The sequence below is a fragment of the Electrona antarctica genome, assembly GCF_951216825.1.
Source record: "Electrona antarctica genome assembly, contig: scaffold_25, whole genome shotgun sequence".
Taxonomy (NCBI): domain Eukaryota; kingdom Metazoa; phylum Chordata; class Actinopteri; order Myctophiformes; family Myctophidae; genus Electrona; species Electrona antarctica.
The window spans coordinates 284,524-299,924 of NW_027637034.1; the positions used below are offsets into that span (position 1 = coordinate 284,524).

General features: G+C 43.4%; 1 protein-coding gene across 1 annotated transcript; it reads right to left on the bottom strand.

Moving 5' to 3' along the window:
• Positions 1-6,479: 6,479 nt before the first annotated feature.
• LOC306919367 (uncharacterized protein) lies at positions 6,480-9,094 on the bottom strand (the record flags this gene model as incomplete). Its single annotated transcript, XM_079532159.1, has 3 exons — positions 9,031-9,094; positions 8,814-8,907; positions 6,480-7,411 (listed from the first exon to the last, which is right to left on the bottom strand). The coding sequence occupies exons 2-3, from the start codon at positions 8,902-8,904 to the stop codon at positions 6,480-6,482; spliced, it is 1,023 nt and encodes a 340-aa protein (XP_079388285.1). The 5' UTR covers positions 8,905-8,907; positions 9,031-9,094.
• Positions 9,095-15,401: the final 6,307 nt, after the last annotated feature.

Sequence of the window (15,401 nt, forward strand, 5' to 3'; positions counted from 1 at the left end):
TACCCTCTGCAGGTCAACAGTGGGGGGTATTCATTTGTCACTGACCTTGTCTGTGTGTCCACACCCAGGGCGTGACGTACTGCGGGGAGAGCTCTGCCAGCACTCTGACCATGGCCAACGTCCCCTGGCACCAGGAAGTGGTCAGCTTCGTCCAGCGGCTGGCTGACATGCTGCCTCAGTACGAGATCGCCTGCGAACACGAGCATTCCAACTGCCTGCTTATCGCACACACAAAGGTAAGACGCATGCTTATTACTTCCATTGACCATCCATCAAAACGATGTGCATCTATCTTTAAGCAAAATAGATTTAATCAAATATATTTGTAATTTTTGCTTAAAAATTGGTGGTAAAACATACTTACTTCCGTTGACCATCCATATAGAGACCATCCATACAGTTCTGTCAAAATGGATTTAATCAAACATTTATACATTTTGCTTAAACAAGCACGTTCATTTATTTATTATCACATACCTAGACAAATCTTGTAAAATCGTATCGTTTTTCCGGCCATTGGCTAATAATAATGGAACGTGAAAAACGGATGCTTTGGATGCATGTGCGTTGTTTAATTGTCATCAACGGCATGTGCAAGAAAAGCACGCACAAGAGCGCGAGCCCCGGCCAGGTCAACAATCTGCAATGTTGAGAGCTGGAGGAGCAGCTGGATAAATCCCACCGGAGTTAACGTTGTACTCTGAACAAAGTAGGTTTGTTCAGCTTTGTATGAACCAAATACTACACATACCACCCAAGTCAGGATTTTACTAGTCAGCTGCATTCCAGCTGTCAATAATAATCACAAACACATACAATAGACAAACATACTGTACAGTGTATTACCTTTTCCTAAATATGTTCTTTTTTCCCCCTTGTCTCTTAACCCATTTTGGGCGGGAACCCCTTATGGTGTTTTAAACATTATGTTATAATTTAGCTATTGAAAAATAGCAGATCTACAAGGTCTGCTATTTTTTGAAAAATCGTAAAAATGTGGCGCAAATCTTTGAATATATATTCTTACAAAGTGAATGTTTGTAAACTCAGGTCTAAATGGGTTAATTGTATTCTTGTGGTATGCCTATTGCACACAAATAATGGTTAAAAGTTGTTAAAAGCTAAGGACACACATGCGTTCCAGCAGGTCTTAATGGGTTAATTTACTCGCTCTTTCTAATAGATCTTTTCTATAGACTGCTGTAAAAACTCCATCAGATTATGGAAGAGACTTTTATATGATCATGTCTTCCTCAGCCACTGTTGTATTGATCGTGTGTTCCTCCATGTTGATTCATTGTATGCTGTGTCCCCTGGGGAGACACGACATCAATAATACCTCTCCCCCATTGTGCTCTGCCCCCTGCTGGGGAGACACAGCATCAATAGTATACCTCTCCCCAGCTACTGTCCCCATTATTGATTTGCGCGAGTTTAACTTATTCACAAGGGATGTCAGCTTGCATACAAACAATATACTGTGTGTGTGTGTGTGTGTGTGTGTGCGTGTGCGTGTGCGTGTGTGTGTGCGTGTGTGTGTGTGTGTGTGTGTGTGTGTGTGCGTGTGCGCGCGTGCGTGCGCGTCTGCGTGCGTGTCTGTAATCCACATAACTCGAGAACCATTCACGCCACCGACTTCAAATTCGACACACGCTTTCCACACCACCACATGGAGTGCACTGCCCGGCCTTGAGTCGGTCAGATTCACGGTTGTTCAGAACCGCCAGAAAAGGCTCTGGTCAGGCTCTGCCAGTGGACCTAATGAGCCTACGTCCCAAACACCTGTCCACTTTCCAGGCTCTGCCTGAGCCAATTGATTGCCATGGCAACCCCAGCCTACACCTGCCGAATTCCCCACATCTGCCGATTGATTTCTTAGTCAGTCCACTTTTCACAGTCAGTTTGCACTCTTCAGACATCCTCCACACAATCTCCATAGAGGTTTATCACTGCACAAGGATTTTCCGCCGATACCCCCCCAACACCCCCATATTCCCATATATGGCCAGGCAACGCTGACGAAGGCTACACGCCGAAACATGTTCGTTGTTTTGCTGTCTGCTTTGCAGCATACCTTACTTGCTATGGAACAATAAAGTGCCTTAACCCATTTAGGCCTGACGTCGAAATTAAAAAAAATAAGTCTTCGGAAAGAATATATATATATATATATTCAAAGATTTGTGCCGCATTTTCACGATTTTTCAAAAATAGCTACAAGCTACAAGCTACAAGCTCGTAGCGCGCCACTCGGTGGCGCGCTATGAGCTTGTAGATCTGCTATTTTTCAATAGCTAAAGCATAACATAATGCTAACACCAAAAGGGGTTCCCACCCAGAATGGGTTAAAGGACTTGCATTCTTGATCCTAACTTGCATCGTTCCCAAGTAGGCCGGTAACTGGATCAAGCCCCAGTAAACGTATATTACAATACCGGAGTCGGAGCTCTCACTTCTTTTGCATAATTGAATTCCCTCCTCCTCCTCGTGGTTATCTATCTATCTTTGTTGTTCACGTTGTGAACTACATCTTTTTTAAAGCAGCTAAATCTTTGCCCATCTTTGGAACAGGACATACAATATCCCCTTAGCACGCTCCCACAACTCAACATCCCCTCTATCTATATATATATATCGAGGGGATAATTCTTTTATATTATTTATCCCACAATTTCTTTTGTCCATTTTTCACCCATGTGTCAATTATCAAATGTAATCCTGGGCTAATCCTGGGCTCTAACCGGGGGGGGGGGGGGGGAGTTTAGAGACCAGGACTGCTGCATGTTTTTTGTGAGGGACATGGGGAGAACATAAAGATAAACAAAAAATAAAAATGATCAAAACATGCAAACTCCACACAGAAAGGCCCTTTCGCCAACCCCATGACGTGGAGGAGAGAACACGCCCCCAGCGTCCCCAGCGGGAATTGAACCCAGGACCTTCTAGCTGTGAGGCGACAGCACTACCGACTGCAGGCGCGACGTGCCCCCAAAATATTTTGTTTTATGAATTTTGACAGATTATCATTATTATATTATGCAGTACATGCACAGTTGCACACTTCCCAACCACGGAAAAAGCTGTTAACCCATTTTGGGTGGGAACCCCTTTTGGTGTTAGCATTATGTTATGCTTTAGCTATTGAAAAATAGCAGATCTACAAGCTCATAGCGCGCCACCGAGTGGCGCGCTATGAGCTTGTAGGTCTGCTATTTTTGAAAAATCGAAGAACGACTGACATATATAGAAACATAGCTTTTTCAGAAAACTGTCAGGATGTAGAAGACATTTTTAGAATCTGATCTCAGGTCAAAATGGGTTGTTCCTTTAATGCTCCATCTGTCACAAGCCGGCCAACAAGGCCAAAGTCAATGTTTCACTGCATTGATTTACGCCTCCTTCCTCTTTGGTTCTCTCTCTTCATCACCGCCTTTCTTCTTACTGAACACAAATGCAGTGTGATCTATAAGCACGCACGTTGTGCCACCACTTTAGACACCTTCATTCATTTACTCATAATCTCCCCATCTACTGCTGTTACTACTGCCTTATATGCACATGCATGTGCACGTACGCACACACATACACACACACACACACACACACACACACACACACACACACACACACACACACACAAGCACACACACACACACACACACACACACACACACACACACACACACACACACACACACACACACACACAAGCACACGCACACGCACACACACACACACACACACACACACACACACACACACACACACACACACACACACACAAGCACACACACACACACACAACAACTTTAACTCACACTCTCTCCTTCCATTCCATCCTTCCATTCCTGCCAGGTATGCCTGACAAAGACCCATTGGGGGTCGAAACGTTGTCATCTTTAACTTCAATACATTTGTCCTTGGTGGCTACAAAACAGTGTGCGGACTACATCTCCTTTTCCTATATATAATAAAGTAACAGTGTTGGAGGCAGCTCAGGGAAAAGAGAATGGCACTGCGTTCTAATTGCTGTGTGCGTGCGTGCGTGCGTGCGTGCGTGCGTGCGTGCGTGCGTGCGTGCGTGCGTGCGTGCGTGAGCGCACTCACAAAAACCCTAACGATACCCATCCCTATTTGGGTGAGACTTAATTGTCTCCACCAGGCCGAAGGCATGGGGAGAGAGTATGTTTTGCACTCCGTCCGTGTGTCCGTCCGTCCGTCCGTCCGTCCTTCCGTCCGTCCGTTACCAGCTAATCTCCGGCACCGTTAACCCGGTCGATGCCAAACTTTGCACACACACTCCCTGGATGCCAATGATGAACCTCTGCCCCACATTTTCCAGAACGGCCTGTTATAGCGCCACCATGAGGCAGCTTTTCACATTTTTACCTAAAACTGCACCGATCTGCGTGAAACGTTGCATGCACACTCCCTAGAGGCCAAGGACAAATCTTTGACCTGCATTTTCCGCATCTGCCTTTTATAGCGTCACCAGGAGGCCGACTTTTGTAAAACACATTTTTGATATTACTCCTCCAGATTCTGTCCAAAAATCTCACAAATCGTTACACAGTATCTCTATGGTCATGTGCTCAAGTCGGATCTGTCTGATATTTCATATTCCATCCTAATTGGCTATAATTGGCTTTCACAGTTTGCAAGATTGCCCCGTTTTGAACAAAAGCCTCAAATCATGAACGCAGCATGCAATTTACGTGAAATCTTTCACACATTTTCTTACTAGGCTGAGGAATATATCCCACCCTTTTCACATTGGCCTGTTATAGCGCCACCAACAGGTTGACTTTTGCAAAACACATTTTTGGAACAAAATGCCTCAAATCATCCAATTGGCGTCACCAGGCACTCTGCATTTCATCAACAAAATGAAGAAAATTGTTGCAAAAAACTAACAAACAAAAAAACACTCCTAAACATTTTGCCAAACATCTCACACAGTCCTATCCTCCTGGTGGAGACATGTGCCCAGAAGGGCACTTTTTCTAGTTATCCTTTGTATCTGTCAGTGTGAACTCTGAATACAGCATCCCTGCTTTAGATGGCTCGATCTTTACCTTTACATGGTAGCGAAGGCTTCATTCCCTTTAGACAGACTGATGTTTTGATCTTTATCAAACAGTAATCCATAGAACAAGAAACAGGTGATTCCAATAATCATCAACAAGCATTAACCAATTAGAAATCAGGGCTTGGCTAATATACAATTGATAAATATTTTAAACACTGCAAATAGCAATCTGCATGTAACATTACATTACATAGTATGTAATAGTAGTAGTAGCTAGTAGTATATGCAACTGACCTAAACTAGATTCTATTAACACATTTTGTGCCCAAACCGTCTGTGGACATCTTGGGTATTACCGCACGTGCATAGCCCAAGACGTCTGTGGACGTCTTTGAAAAAAACATATATATATATATATTTTTTTTATTTTATTTTTTATTTTTTTACGTGGTGCCAAAGTTTGTGTTTTCGCCATTGAGAATGCATTTGGCATTTAAATTAAATAACTCAGAAACTATAACACATTTCAAAGTAAAAAGTTCCAGCATGTGTCTCTACAGTCAGCTGAATTATAAAAAGTGTGAATGGATTTTCTAGGTGAAAGTGATTTTGGGCAGTTTTGCGTGGGCTCTCAATGTGTTAACTTGCAGTGGCTTTTGTGAGAATATTCAACAAATCCTTCTACATCTGGTTCTCAATGCAACCTTAACATGTTTAACATGTAACATTATATGTTATTTTGTAATTAGACCTTTCCAGCATGTTCACCTAAAAACAGACAAGCTACACAACAGGGTGCATTATATGGCTTTTATTTGAGGGTCACAAATTATGAAGAAACATCCTTGAAGCCTCTGTGCGCCTTTTAACAATCCTCATGCATTATTAAAAACAATGGTGAGGAGATGATAATCTGGGCGTTACTCTGGAGCTGTGGAAGAAGCACAGAGAGACATGGCAAATAATTTACTCACATGTTTTTGTAAAAAAATCACTCAACTGATGAATCATACTACAAAGCTTTGTATGTCTATGCCTGTTTATGACCTCAATTATATCCTAAAAACCTGAACTTTGAACATTCAGTGGATTGTATGTGGTCTGGAGTTTTCTCTGGGGTTTGGAAGCCTTTTGAGCTGCAATGAAAACAGGCAAAACAGTGAAAACAGTGACATCTGCTGGCAAATCCCATTGACATAATGGGATTTGCAGGCTGTGACATCACAAACAGCAGGAAAGAGCACTTGTTTGAGCCAGAAAACCCCAGACCACAGAAAATCTACTGAATGTTAAAAGTTCAGGTTTTTTGGATGCAATTGAGCACAGAAAACCTAAAAAGAAAAATTACAATTTTTTTTTTTTAATGTTACAAGCCCTTTAACAATACAATGTTTTTAATGTGTACAATACAGTACCTTTGACCAACAACTTTTCTTCTCTGTTTATGGGCCTATGCGGAATCCTCAGCTGTTTCACCCTCTTCCAAATCCTCAGCCTTTTCACCCTCTTCCAAATCCTCAGCTGTTTCACCCTCTTCCAAATCCTCAGCCATTTCACCCTCTTCTGAATACTCAGCCGTTTCATCCTCCTCTGAATCCTCAGCCGTTTCATCCTCCTCTGAATCCTCAGCCATTTCATCCTCCTCTGAATCCTCTGCCATTTCATCTTCTCCCAAATCCTCAGACATATCATCCTCTGCCATGTCATCCTCCTCCGCATCCTCTGCCATGTCATCCTCCTCATCCTCTGCCATGTCATCCTCCTCCTCATCCTCAGCCTCTTCTGTCTCAGGGACATCTTCGGTCTCTTCTGTCTCAGGGACGTCTTCGGTCTCTTCTGCCTCAGGGACGTCTTCGATCTCTTCTGCCTCAGGGAAGTCTTCGGCCTCTTCTGCCTCAGAGACATCTTCGGTCTCTTCTGCCTCAGGGACATCTTCGGTCTCTTCTGCCTCAGGGACATCTTCGGTCTCTTCTGCCTCAGGGACATCTTCGGTCTCTTCTGCCTCAGGGACATCTTCAACCTTTACAGGCTTGGGGACATCTTCAACCTTTACAGGCTTGGGGACATCTTCAACCTTTACAGGCTTGGGGACATCTTCAACTTTGACAGGCTTGGGGACATCTTCAACCTTTACAGGCTTGGGGACATCTTCAACCTTTACAGGCTTGGGGACATCTTCAACCTTTACAGGCTTGGGGACATCTTCAACTTTGACAGGCTTGGGGACATCTTCAACCTTTACAGGCTTGGGCACATCTTCAACCTTTACAGGCTTGGGGACATCTTCAACTTTGACAGGCTTGGGGACATCTTCAACCTTTACAGGTTTAGGGACATCTTCAACCTGTACAGGTTTAGGGAGGTCTGCCTGCTTGTCATTAGCTACAGCAGGATAAAAATAAACAGTTTTGTACCATCAGTTTACAGGGTAGACATATTTAGATTTAGTTCTTGTTGGTGCAAATAGTCAAACCTATCAACATGAAATGTCAGCCATAAAATATTGTGCTACTGTTTCAGCTTTCAAACACATCAGTCAATATACAAGATTTGTATTTGGTATACATTATATCTCATATTATTCGAGCCACACATATAGGGTATTTGGGGGTGGGGCCAAGTACGCCATTGTATTGGGGTTGTGGGGTGTGAAATTTGGTATATAGTCTACTGTATATACATACATTCATGAATCCACTTGCTGACGTACCGGCTGTCGGTATTGAGCTATGGCCGTTTTTAGCCCAAGGTGTGTTTTTTGTGAAAAACTAATGCTTGAAATGGATTCAGAATCATGAAAACCTCCTAGTTTGACATGTCACATGCTACATAAAGCATAATGAAATGTAGAAAATCTTGCCTTATATAGGATGTTAATGGTATGGTCACATATAAACCCCTATTAAAAAGATTGCTCAATACTGACAGCCGGTCAGCAAGTGGATCCATGAATGTATGTATATAGACAATATTTTAGGCCAATAAAAAATACTTTCCCACTTTAAACAAAAGAAGCCTGTTGACTGCCAGACTAAAACAACAGGTATCAGCATTGAGTTTGTAAGATGCATTGTATACAGCAGTGGTTTTCAACGAGTGGTCCGGGGACCACCAGTGGTCATTCCAGGTGGTCCCCAGCCAATTGATTGTCAGTTTCTTATTAGACCTTATTAGATCTTTAACTCTTGAGAGTTAAATTATTGTTAAACATCTGCATCACTTAAGAATAATTATTTTGATCAACGTTTGCCTGTTATATCTCCTATCGTACCAACATTCACTTTTCAGTGGTCCGTGGCTCAAAAGCAGAATAAATAATGGGCCTTGATATGAAAAAGATTGAAAACCACTGGTATACAGTAATAAAAGAAATGTCTATCCTTGCACAAAATTATGGTTAAATATATAGTGCATTGTGCAGTGACCTGCAACATGACAGACATGAAAAAGATGTACACATTAGGCCTACATAAAAATAAAAAAATTCAAGTTCCCGAGCCACAAAAAAGGTGCCGAATCCACACAAGAAGCACCTTTGTTTGCAAGTCCACCACACGCATTGTACCAACAACAATGAAAAGATTGGATGAATAAACTAAAGAAAGTAGTATTCAAAATAGCAATATATACTGCAATTAATGCACACGTTGATTTGCAAGGTTTGTACGATGCTTTGTGATTTTGTGAATGTGTCAAATCTTTATCCTTAAATGTTAATGCAAGGCATTAAGGAGGTGACACATGACAAGAATTGAAATGTTATCTTATGAAACTGCATGGTTACCTGGCTTATCTTCAGCTTTCACATTTTGCAGTGCTGCGCCATTAATAATAGCCACCAGAGCAAAAAGCAGGAACACAATTTGGGTCTTCATTTTCTGCAAGAATGTAAAGGGATGTAAAAAAAAAAGCTGTCAGTGTACATGGCCAACAATTATTATAAAGTCTATTCATGTAATTCTCATAAGCAGTAATTGCATTATAGCGAGTATTGAGCTCACCTTTAGTAGTTTTCGGAAGTCCTTGGCGGTGAGAAGAACCTTGAAGTGATGTCTTCAATATGCGTCGACTAGTGTGTGAAGTATATCAGACCCATCACTGGAATATATACTCACTGTTTGACAAATACAAAAGAGTTGCAAATAGCCCTGAGCCATTACAACGTAATCTCTGTTTACATAATTTCTGTGTAACACTAGGGTCCATGTAATTCAGGACACCTGCTGCTCCACTATTGGCTGATCAATGACTGATATTTGTCTGACACCTTCTGCTCCACGATTGGCTGAGCTCGGATCGTCAGATCATTAATGTGTCATTCATTACAATAATAAGGTGAATAGATGAGTAGTTGAATTATCCCTGGAACAAACAGCCAGGGGCAGGGATTATGTTTTTGCTCCTGTACGTCTACGTGTCTGTCTTTGAGCAGCTAATCTGTGTGAAACTTTGAATGCACACTTCCAGTAGGCCAAGGAAGAACCTCCATTCCAAATCAGCCCCATGTTGGCACAATGACAGACCGCTTCACAATTTGGCCAATAACTGTTGAAGGTGGTAGGCCTACAAAAAAAATTAAAATTAAAAAACGTTCAAACTGATCTATCGTACAAAAACTATTTTCCATGCACCTTCCTGGTGTCCTGACCACTGCACCCCACCATGACTGACACAGTCCTGGGTAAGCATAGACATTAATTGTCTCCACCAGGCCGAAGGCATGGGGAGAGAGTATGTTTTGCACTCCGTCCGTCCGTCCGTGTGTCCGTCCGTCCGTCCGTGTGTCCGTCCGTCCGTGTGTCCGTCCGTCTGTGAACAGCTAATCTCCGGCACCGTTAACCCGGTCGATGCCAACTTTTGCACACACACTCCCTGGATGCCAACGATGAACCTCTGCCCCAAAATTTCCAGAACGGCCTGTTATAGCGCCACCAGGATGCCGCTTTGTGCAAAACTAGTTTTTGGACAGTACACCTACAGATTTTGTCCAAACATCACGCAAATTGGTACACAGTCTCTCTAGAGCCATTCAACGAAACGGGTCTTTCAGATTTCTCAGACTCCATCCTGATTGGCTAAGATTGGCTTCCAAAGTTTGCAAGAGTGCTCAGTTTCAAACAAAATGCTGCAAATCATGAACACATCGTGTGATTTCCGTGAAATTGTGCACGCACATTCCCACTAGGCCGAGGAAGAAATGCCACATGAACATTTTCAACTCAGCCTCATGGTGGCGCTATAACTGGCCGAAAAGTGTTTTTACCTCTAACTGCACGGATCTGTGGATAACTTTGTATGCCAACTCCCTAGAGGCCAAGGAAAAACCTTTGCCTGGAATTTTTCACATCTGCTCTTTATAGCGCCACCAGGAGGCCGACATATGTAAAACACATTTTCTAATATTACTCCTTCAGATTTTATCCAAATTTCACGCAAATCGCTACACATGCTCTCCATAGTCATGTGATCAAGACGGGTTTGTTTGATTTCTCATAATCCACCCTCATTGGCTACGATTGGCTTCTAAACTTTTCAGGAGTAGCCCGCTTTGTACCCGTTTTGTACAAATCGCCACAACTACTCAACGCAGCGTCCGATTGTGGTGAAACTGTGCATGCATATTCCCACTAGGCTTTGGAAGAAATGCCACTTGACCGTTTTAAAATCAGCCTCATGGTGGCGCTACAACAGGCCAAGCCGCGACACACACACACACACACACACGTTTATATTGCTCTTAAACATTTTGCCAAACATCACACACACACTCCTATCCTCCTGGTGGAGACCTGTGCCCAGAAGGGCACTTTTTCTAGTTATCATATATTTGTTTTACCTTCAGTCATTCAGTGCAAGTTTGTAATACACATACAATACACTCTCACCCTGTGGTATTCAGCACAATGGGGTGCATATAGCATACGTAGCTTAGACATACAGTACATACAACAGTCCGACAGGCATTAGTCCGACAACACCGGCATGCAAGGCAGGTTAAAACTAACCTGTGGCAGGTTCAAACTCTGTGGTTCCCAACATGCATGGCAGGTTAAAACTAACCCGTGGCAGGTTAAAACTAACCTGTGGCTTCCTGTGAGGTTAGGTTTAGGGTTGGGTTTTGGGTAGGGTGTCGGACTAATGCCTGTCGGACTGTTAGTACGTTAGGACGTGTTTGTCATCCATAGCTGACTTTTGCTGATTAAGATTTAAGATATTATATGCTAAGATAACCTTTTTGCTGCATTGAGTTAGGCCAGTTAACAGAGCACATTGAGGAAGCAGATTCCTGAGGCGGGAATCAAACTCATACTATATACCTATATCTACATTCCTATCATATTGATCCCTTTTGTTGTTGATACTCAGTTGATACTCAGTCAGTAGACATGACTCAGTCAGTATACATGACTAGAAAAGTGCGTTCCTCAGTGCAGACCTCCGCCAGGCGGTCTGTCTATGGCTATGCTGCCAGTGCCTATGGCTGTGTTCAGTCATGGTGCGCAGCCATCACAATGGGAAGTGTTTTTGTGGCACCCCTATGGGCACATGTGAATGCGGTTTATCAAACACGGTTTATCGCGGAATATCAAAACCTTGTTCCATGGTCATTGTCACATGACTCACAAGACCATTTGCACATAATTTGGTAGCGGGGAAAGATCTATAGGCTAAAGGGTTTTTGCAACAAAAAATGACAGTCGCGCCCCCTTTGAGTAAACGTCTGGGTTTCCGAGGCTACCTTTGAGTGGAAGTGAAATTGTTTAGAGACCACTTAACGTGTGAAATTAGGGGTATAGATCGCACACCACATTCATGATTTGTGTGCATTTTGGACCAAAATGTGTTTAGAAGAAAACACAAAATGGTGAAAAATCTTGTCAGGCAGAAATAGGCATGGCCTATATGGGGAGTTACATCGTGATCCAAGGAATCCAGGGGGAAAAGGCTAAAATAGGCCAAACCATGAAGAGGGCTGATATACTAGTGCCCCCACAAGGCCCATAAAAACTGGGGGTGGAGGTTCCTCATTTTGCCCTACTGGGAATGTGCCTGTAAAGTTTCATGTCCATCAGTGCCCAAGATGATTTCTTTCTCACAGACTCACGGGCAGACAGACTTACACACTGACCCACGGGTCATTTTTTAACCTCAGAGTACACCAGAGTGATACAGAGTTGCAGTTTTAACATAATTCAGAACGATGAATTGCTCACTCACTTTATCAAAGTCTTTATGGCGACCCCTGGCCTATACACGCACACCTGACCAGCCCTGGCACAGAAGTCCAGGTCGAATGTTAAGTCTTCTTTACTGTCTTCTATAATATTATAATGTTTACTGTTCTGTGTTCTCTGGAACTTAATGCATAGATTCATGTGTCACTTGGATGAGTCTGTGAATCGTCAGTATAAGTAACCCTGTGAAGAGTTACACTAGATACCCCTCTAGCCTTAGTAGACATTGACTTAAAAGCCTGTATTTATAACTGTCACAAATGCCTTTTGACATTTGGACTGTTTTTTTATTTATTTTTTAATTGTATGTATGTTGTGTTTTTGTTGTTTTTCTATGGACCTTGAGTTTCATACTTATTGCAGTGCTGCTATGACAACTGAATATCCTTCAGGATCAATTAAAGTCTGTCTGTCTGTCTGCATGTAACTAATGTCTCACAGTATAACTGTAACTATCAATATCTCACACTTGAGCTCCTTCTGGATCAATTAAAGTCTGTCTGTCTGTCTGCATGTAACTAATGTCTCACAGTATAACTAACTATCAATATCTCACACTTGAGCTCCTTCTGGATCAATTAAAGTCTGTCTATATGTCTGTAACTAATGTCTCACAGTATAACTGTAACTATCAATATCTCACATTTGAGCTCTAACTATCAATATCAAACTAAAATTGTAACTATCACAAATTCACAATCTCAAACTAGATAAGTCAGTGACGGCACATCGTTATAGTAGTAGTTGTCTCCACCAGGCCGAAGGCATGGGGAGAGAGTATGTTTTGCACTCCGTCCGTGTGTGTGTGTGTGTGTGTGTGTGTGCGTCCGTCCGTCCGTCCGTCCTTCCTTCCTTCCTTCCGTCCGTCTGTTACCAGCTAATCTCCGGCACCGTTGGTCCGATCCATGCCACACACACTCCCTGGATGCCAACGACGAACCTCTGGCCCAAATATTCCTCAACGGCCTGTTATAGCGCCACCATGAGGCCGATTTAGGCAAAACACATTTCTGTAGATTACTCGTACACATTTTATCCATACATCACACAATTCGGTATACACTATCTCCATAGTCATGTGATCAACACGGATCTGCACCATTTCCCATCTTCTTTCCTGATTGGCTAAGATTCGCTTCCAAAGCTCACATTATCGGTCCGTTTCGAACAAAATGCCACAAATCACAAACACAGTGTGCAATTTCCGTGAAATTATACACGCACATTTCCACTAGGCTGAGGACGACATGACACAATTTATTTTCCAAACCAGCCTCATGGTGGCGCTATAACAGGGCAATTCCTGTTTTTACCTATAACTGCATCGTTCTGTGTACAACTTTGTATGCGCACTCCCTAGAGGCATGGAAAAACATTTTCCCTGCATCCCTCCACATCTGCCGGTTATAGCGCCACCCTGAGGCCGATTTCTGCAAAACACATTGTTTATATTAGTCGCACAGATTTCATCCAAATCTCATGCAAATCGGTATACATGATCTCTGTAGTCATGTGATCAAGACGAGTCTTTTTGATTTCTCAGATTCTACACTGATTGGCTAAGATTGCCTTCCAAAGTCTTCAGGAGTGGCCCGTTTTGTACAAAATGCTGCACATGTCCTGCTCATCCAGAATTCTATCCTCAGAGATGCTATGAGTGATCTGACTCTGCATTTCCTCAACACAATGAAGAAAATTGTTGCAAAAAACAAACAAACATGTTTATATCACTCCTAAACATTTTGCCAAACATCACACACACTCCTATCCTCCTGGTGGAGACCTGTGCCCAGAAGGGCACTTTTTCTAGTTTAGCATGCAGTGGTAAGGCTTTTAAGTAGTTTACGGGCAGGGTACAGATTTAGTTTGTAGAAAGTATATCAAACATCTTCAAAAGTACAGTACATTTCTGTTGCAGAACTGGCCTAGCAGCAACGCAGAAGTGCCATTAAGGACAGTAAACCACGACCCTCGAGTGTAATATTGCGATTTTACAACAGTTTGATTACAACATTCGATAAAAATACATAATTTATTTAATGACAGATGTAGCCGCTACGACCGAAAATGTCCCTAGAAAATCGCTAGCCTAGCCAAAAGAGCAGCGAGACTTGGCACAGCTGATTTTTGAGTGGTGCAACCACTCCCTTACGGAGCTGTGTGTGTGGGTGCCTGCCTGGGTGGGTATGAGCACGAAAATAGCATGGTTGTTTTTCACCACCTGTGCGCAACCTAACACACACACAAACACACATGCATATATTAAGTGTATATATGATGATTTTGGGTGTGCCAGACAGTACAGTGACAGTACAGTACAATACAGTAGAGGGTACAGTAGAGGTACCCCCACACGGTAACTCTCATTTCTCAACCGTTTCGGACGTGGGACCTCTCGCCGGAATCGGCCCGGCCCCCTGGGCACGTCCCTGGGGGTCTGGATGTTCCGGGGACCCCCCAGGGACTCCCTGGGGACCCCCGGAGACCCCCACATGGTAACTCTCATTTCTCTACCGTTTCGGACGTGGCTCAGCGGCTCGCCGGAACCGGGCCTGCACCCTGTGGGTCTGGAACATCCGGGCAGGGAAAAATTTGCCATTGGGCCAGTGGGGCCGTGGCCCAGGGGCCCTTGAGAGAAATTGGACCGCGCGGTACTGGGTTTGACGCACTGAAAAGGGCTCCTGGGGCCCATTGATTTTGTTAAATGCAGGTCAAAAAGATGATAAAAACACGGAAAAACACAAAAATGTTGCCCTAATGGGGGCCCTGCAAAAATTACCGGCCCAGGGGCCCTCATGGGGGTTAATCCGTCCCTGGATCCGGGGACCCCCCGGGGACCCCCACACGGAGTTGCACCACTCACTTCATACGGGTGTGATTTTATGTTTTTGATTAGGCGTTCCATCATGCTCGTTTGAAGCCCGGGCTAGATGGCTATTTCAACCAATCCGATGGCTTCCTGGAAACGCCCTGTTGCATATAATGTACAGTACAGTGTGTTGGCATCTGGCAGACCTCAGGTAGCTGAGTGGGACTGAGAGGCCATCTGGTCATCAGAAGGTTGCCGGTTCGCCCCCCCTGGGGCTCACAGTCTGAGTTGAAGCATTTAATCCATTTAGACCTGAGTTAAAAACATT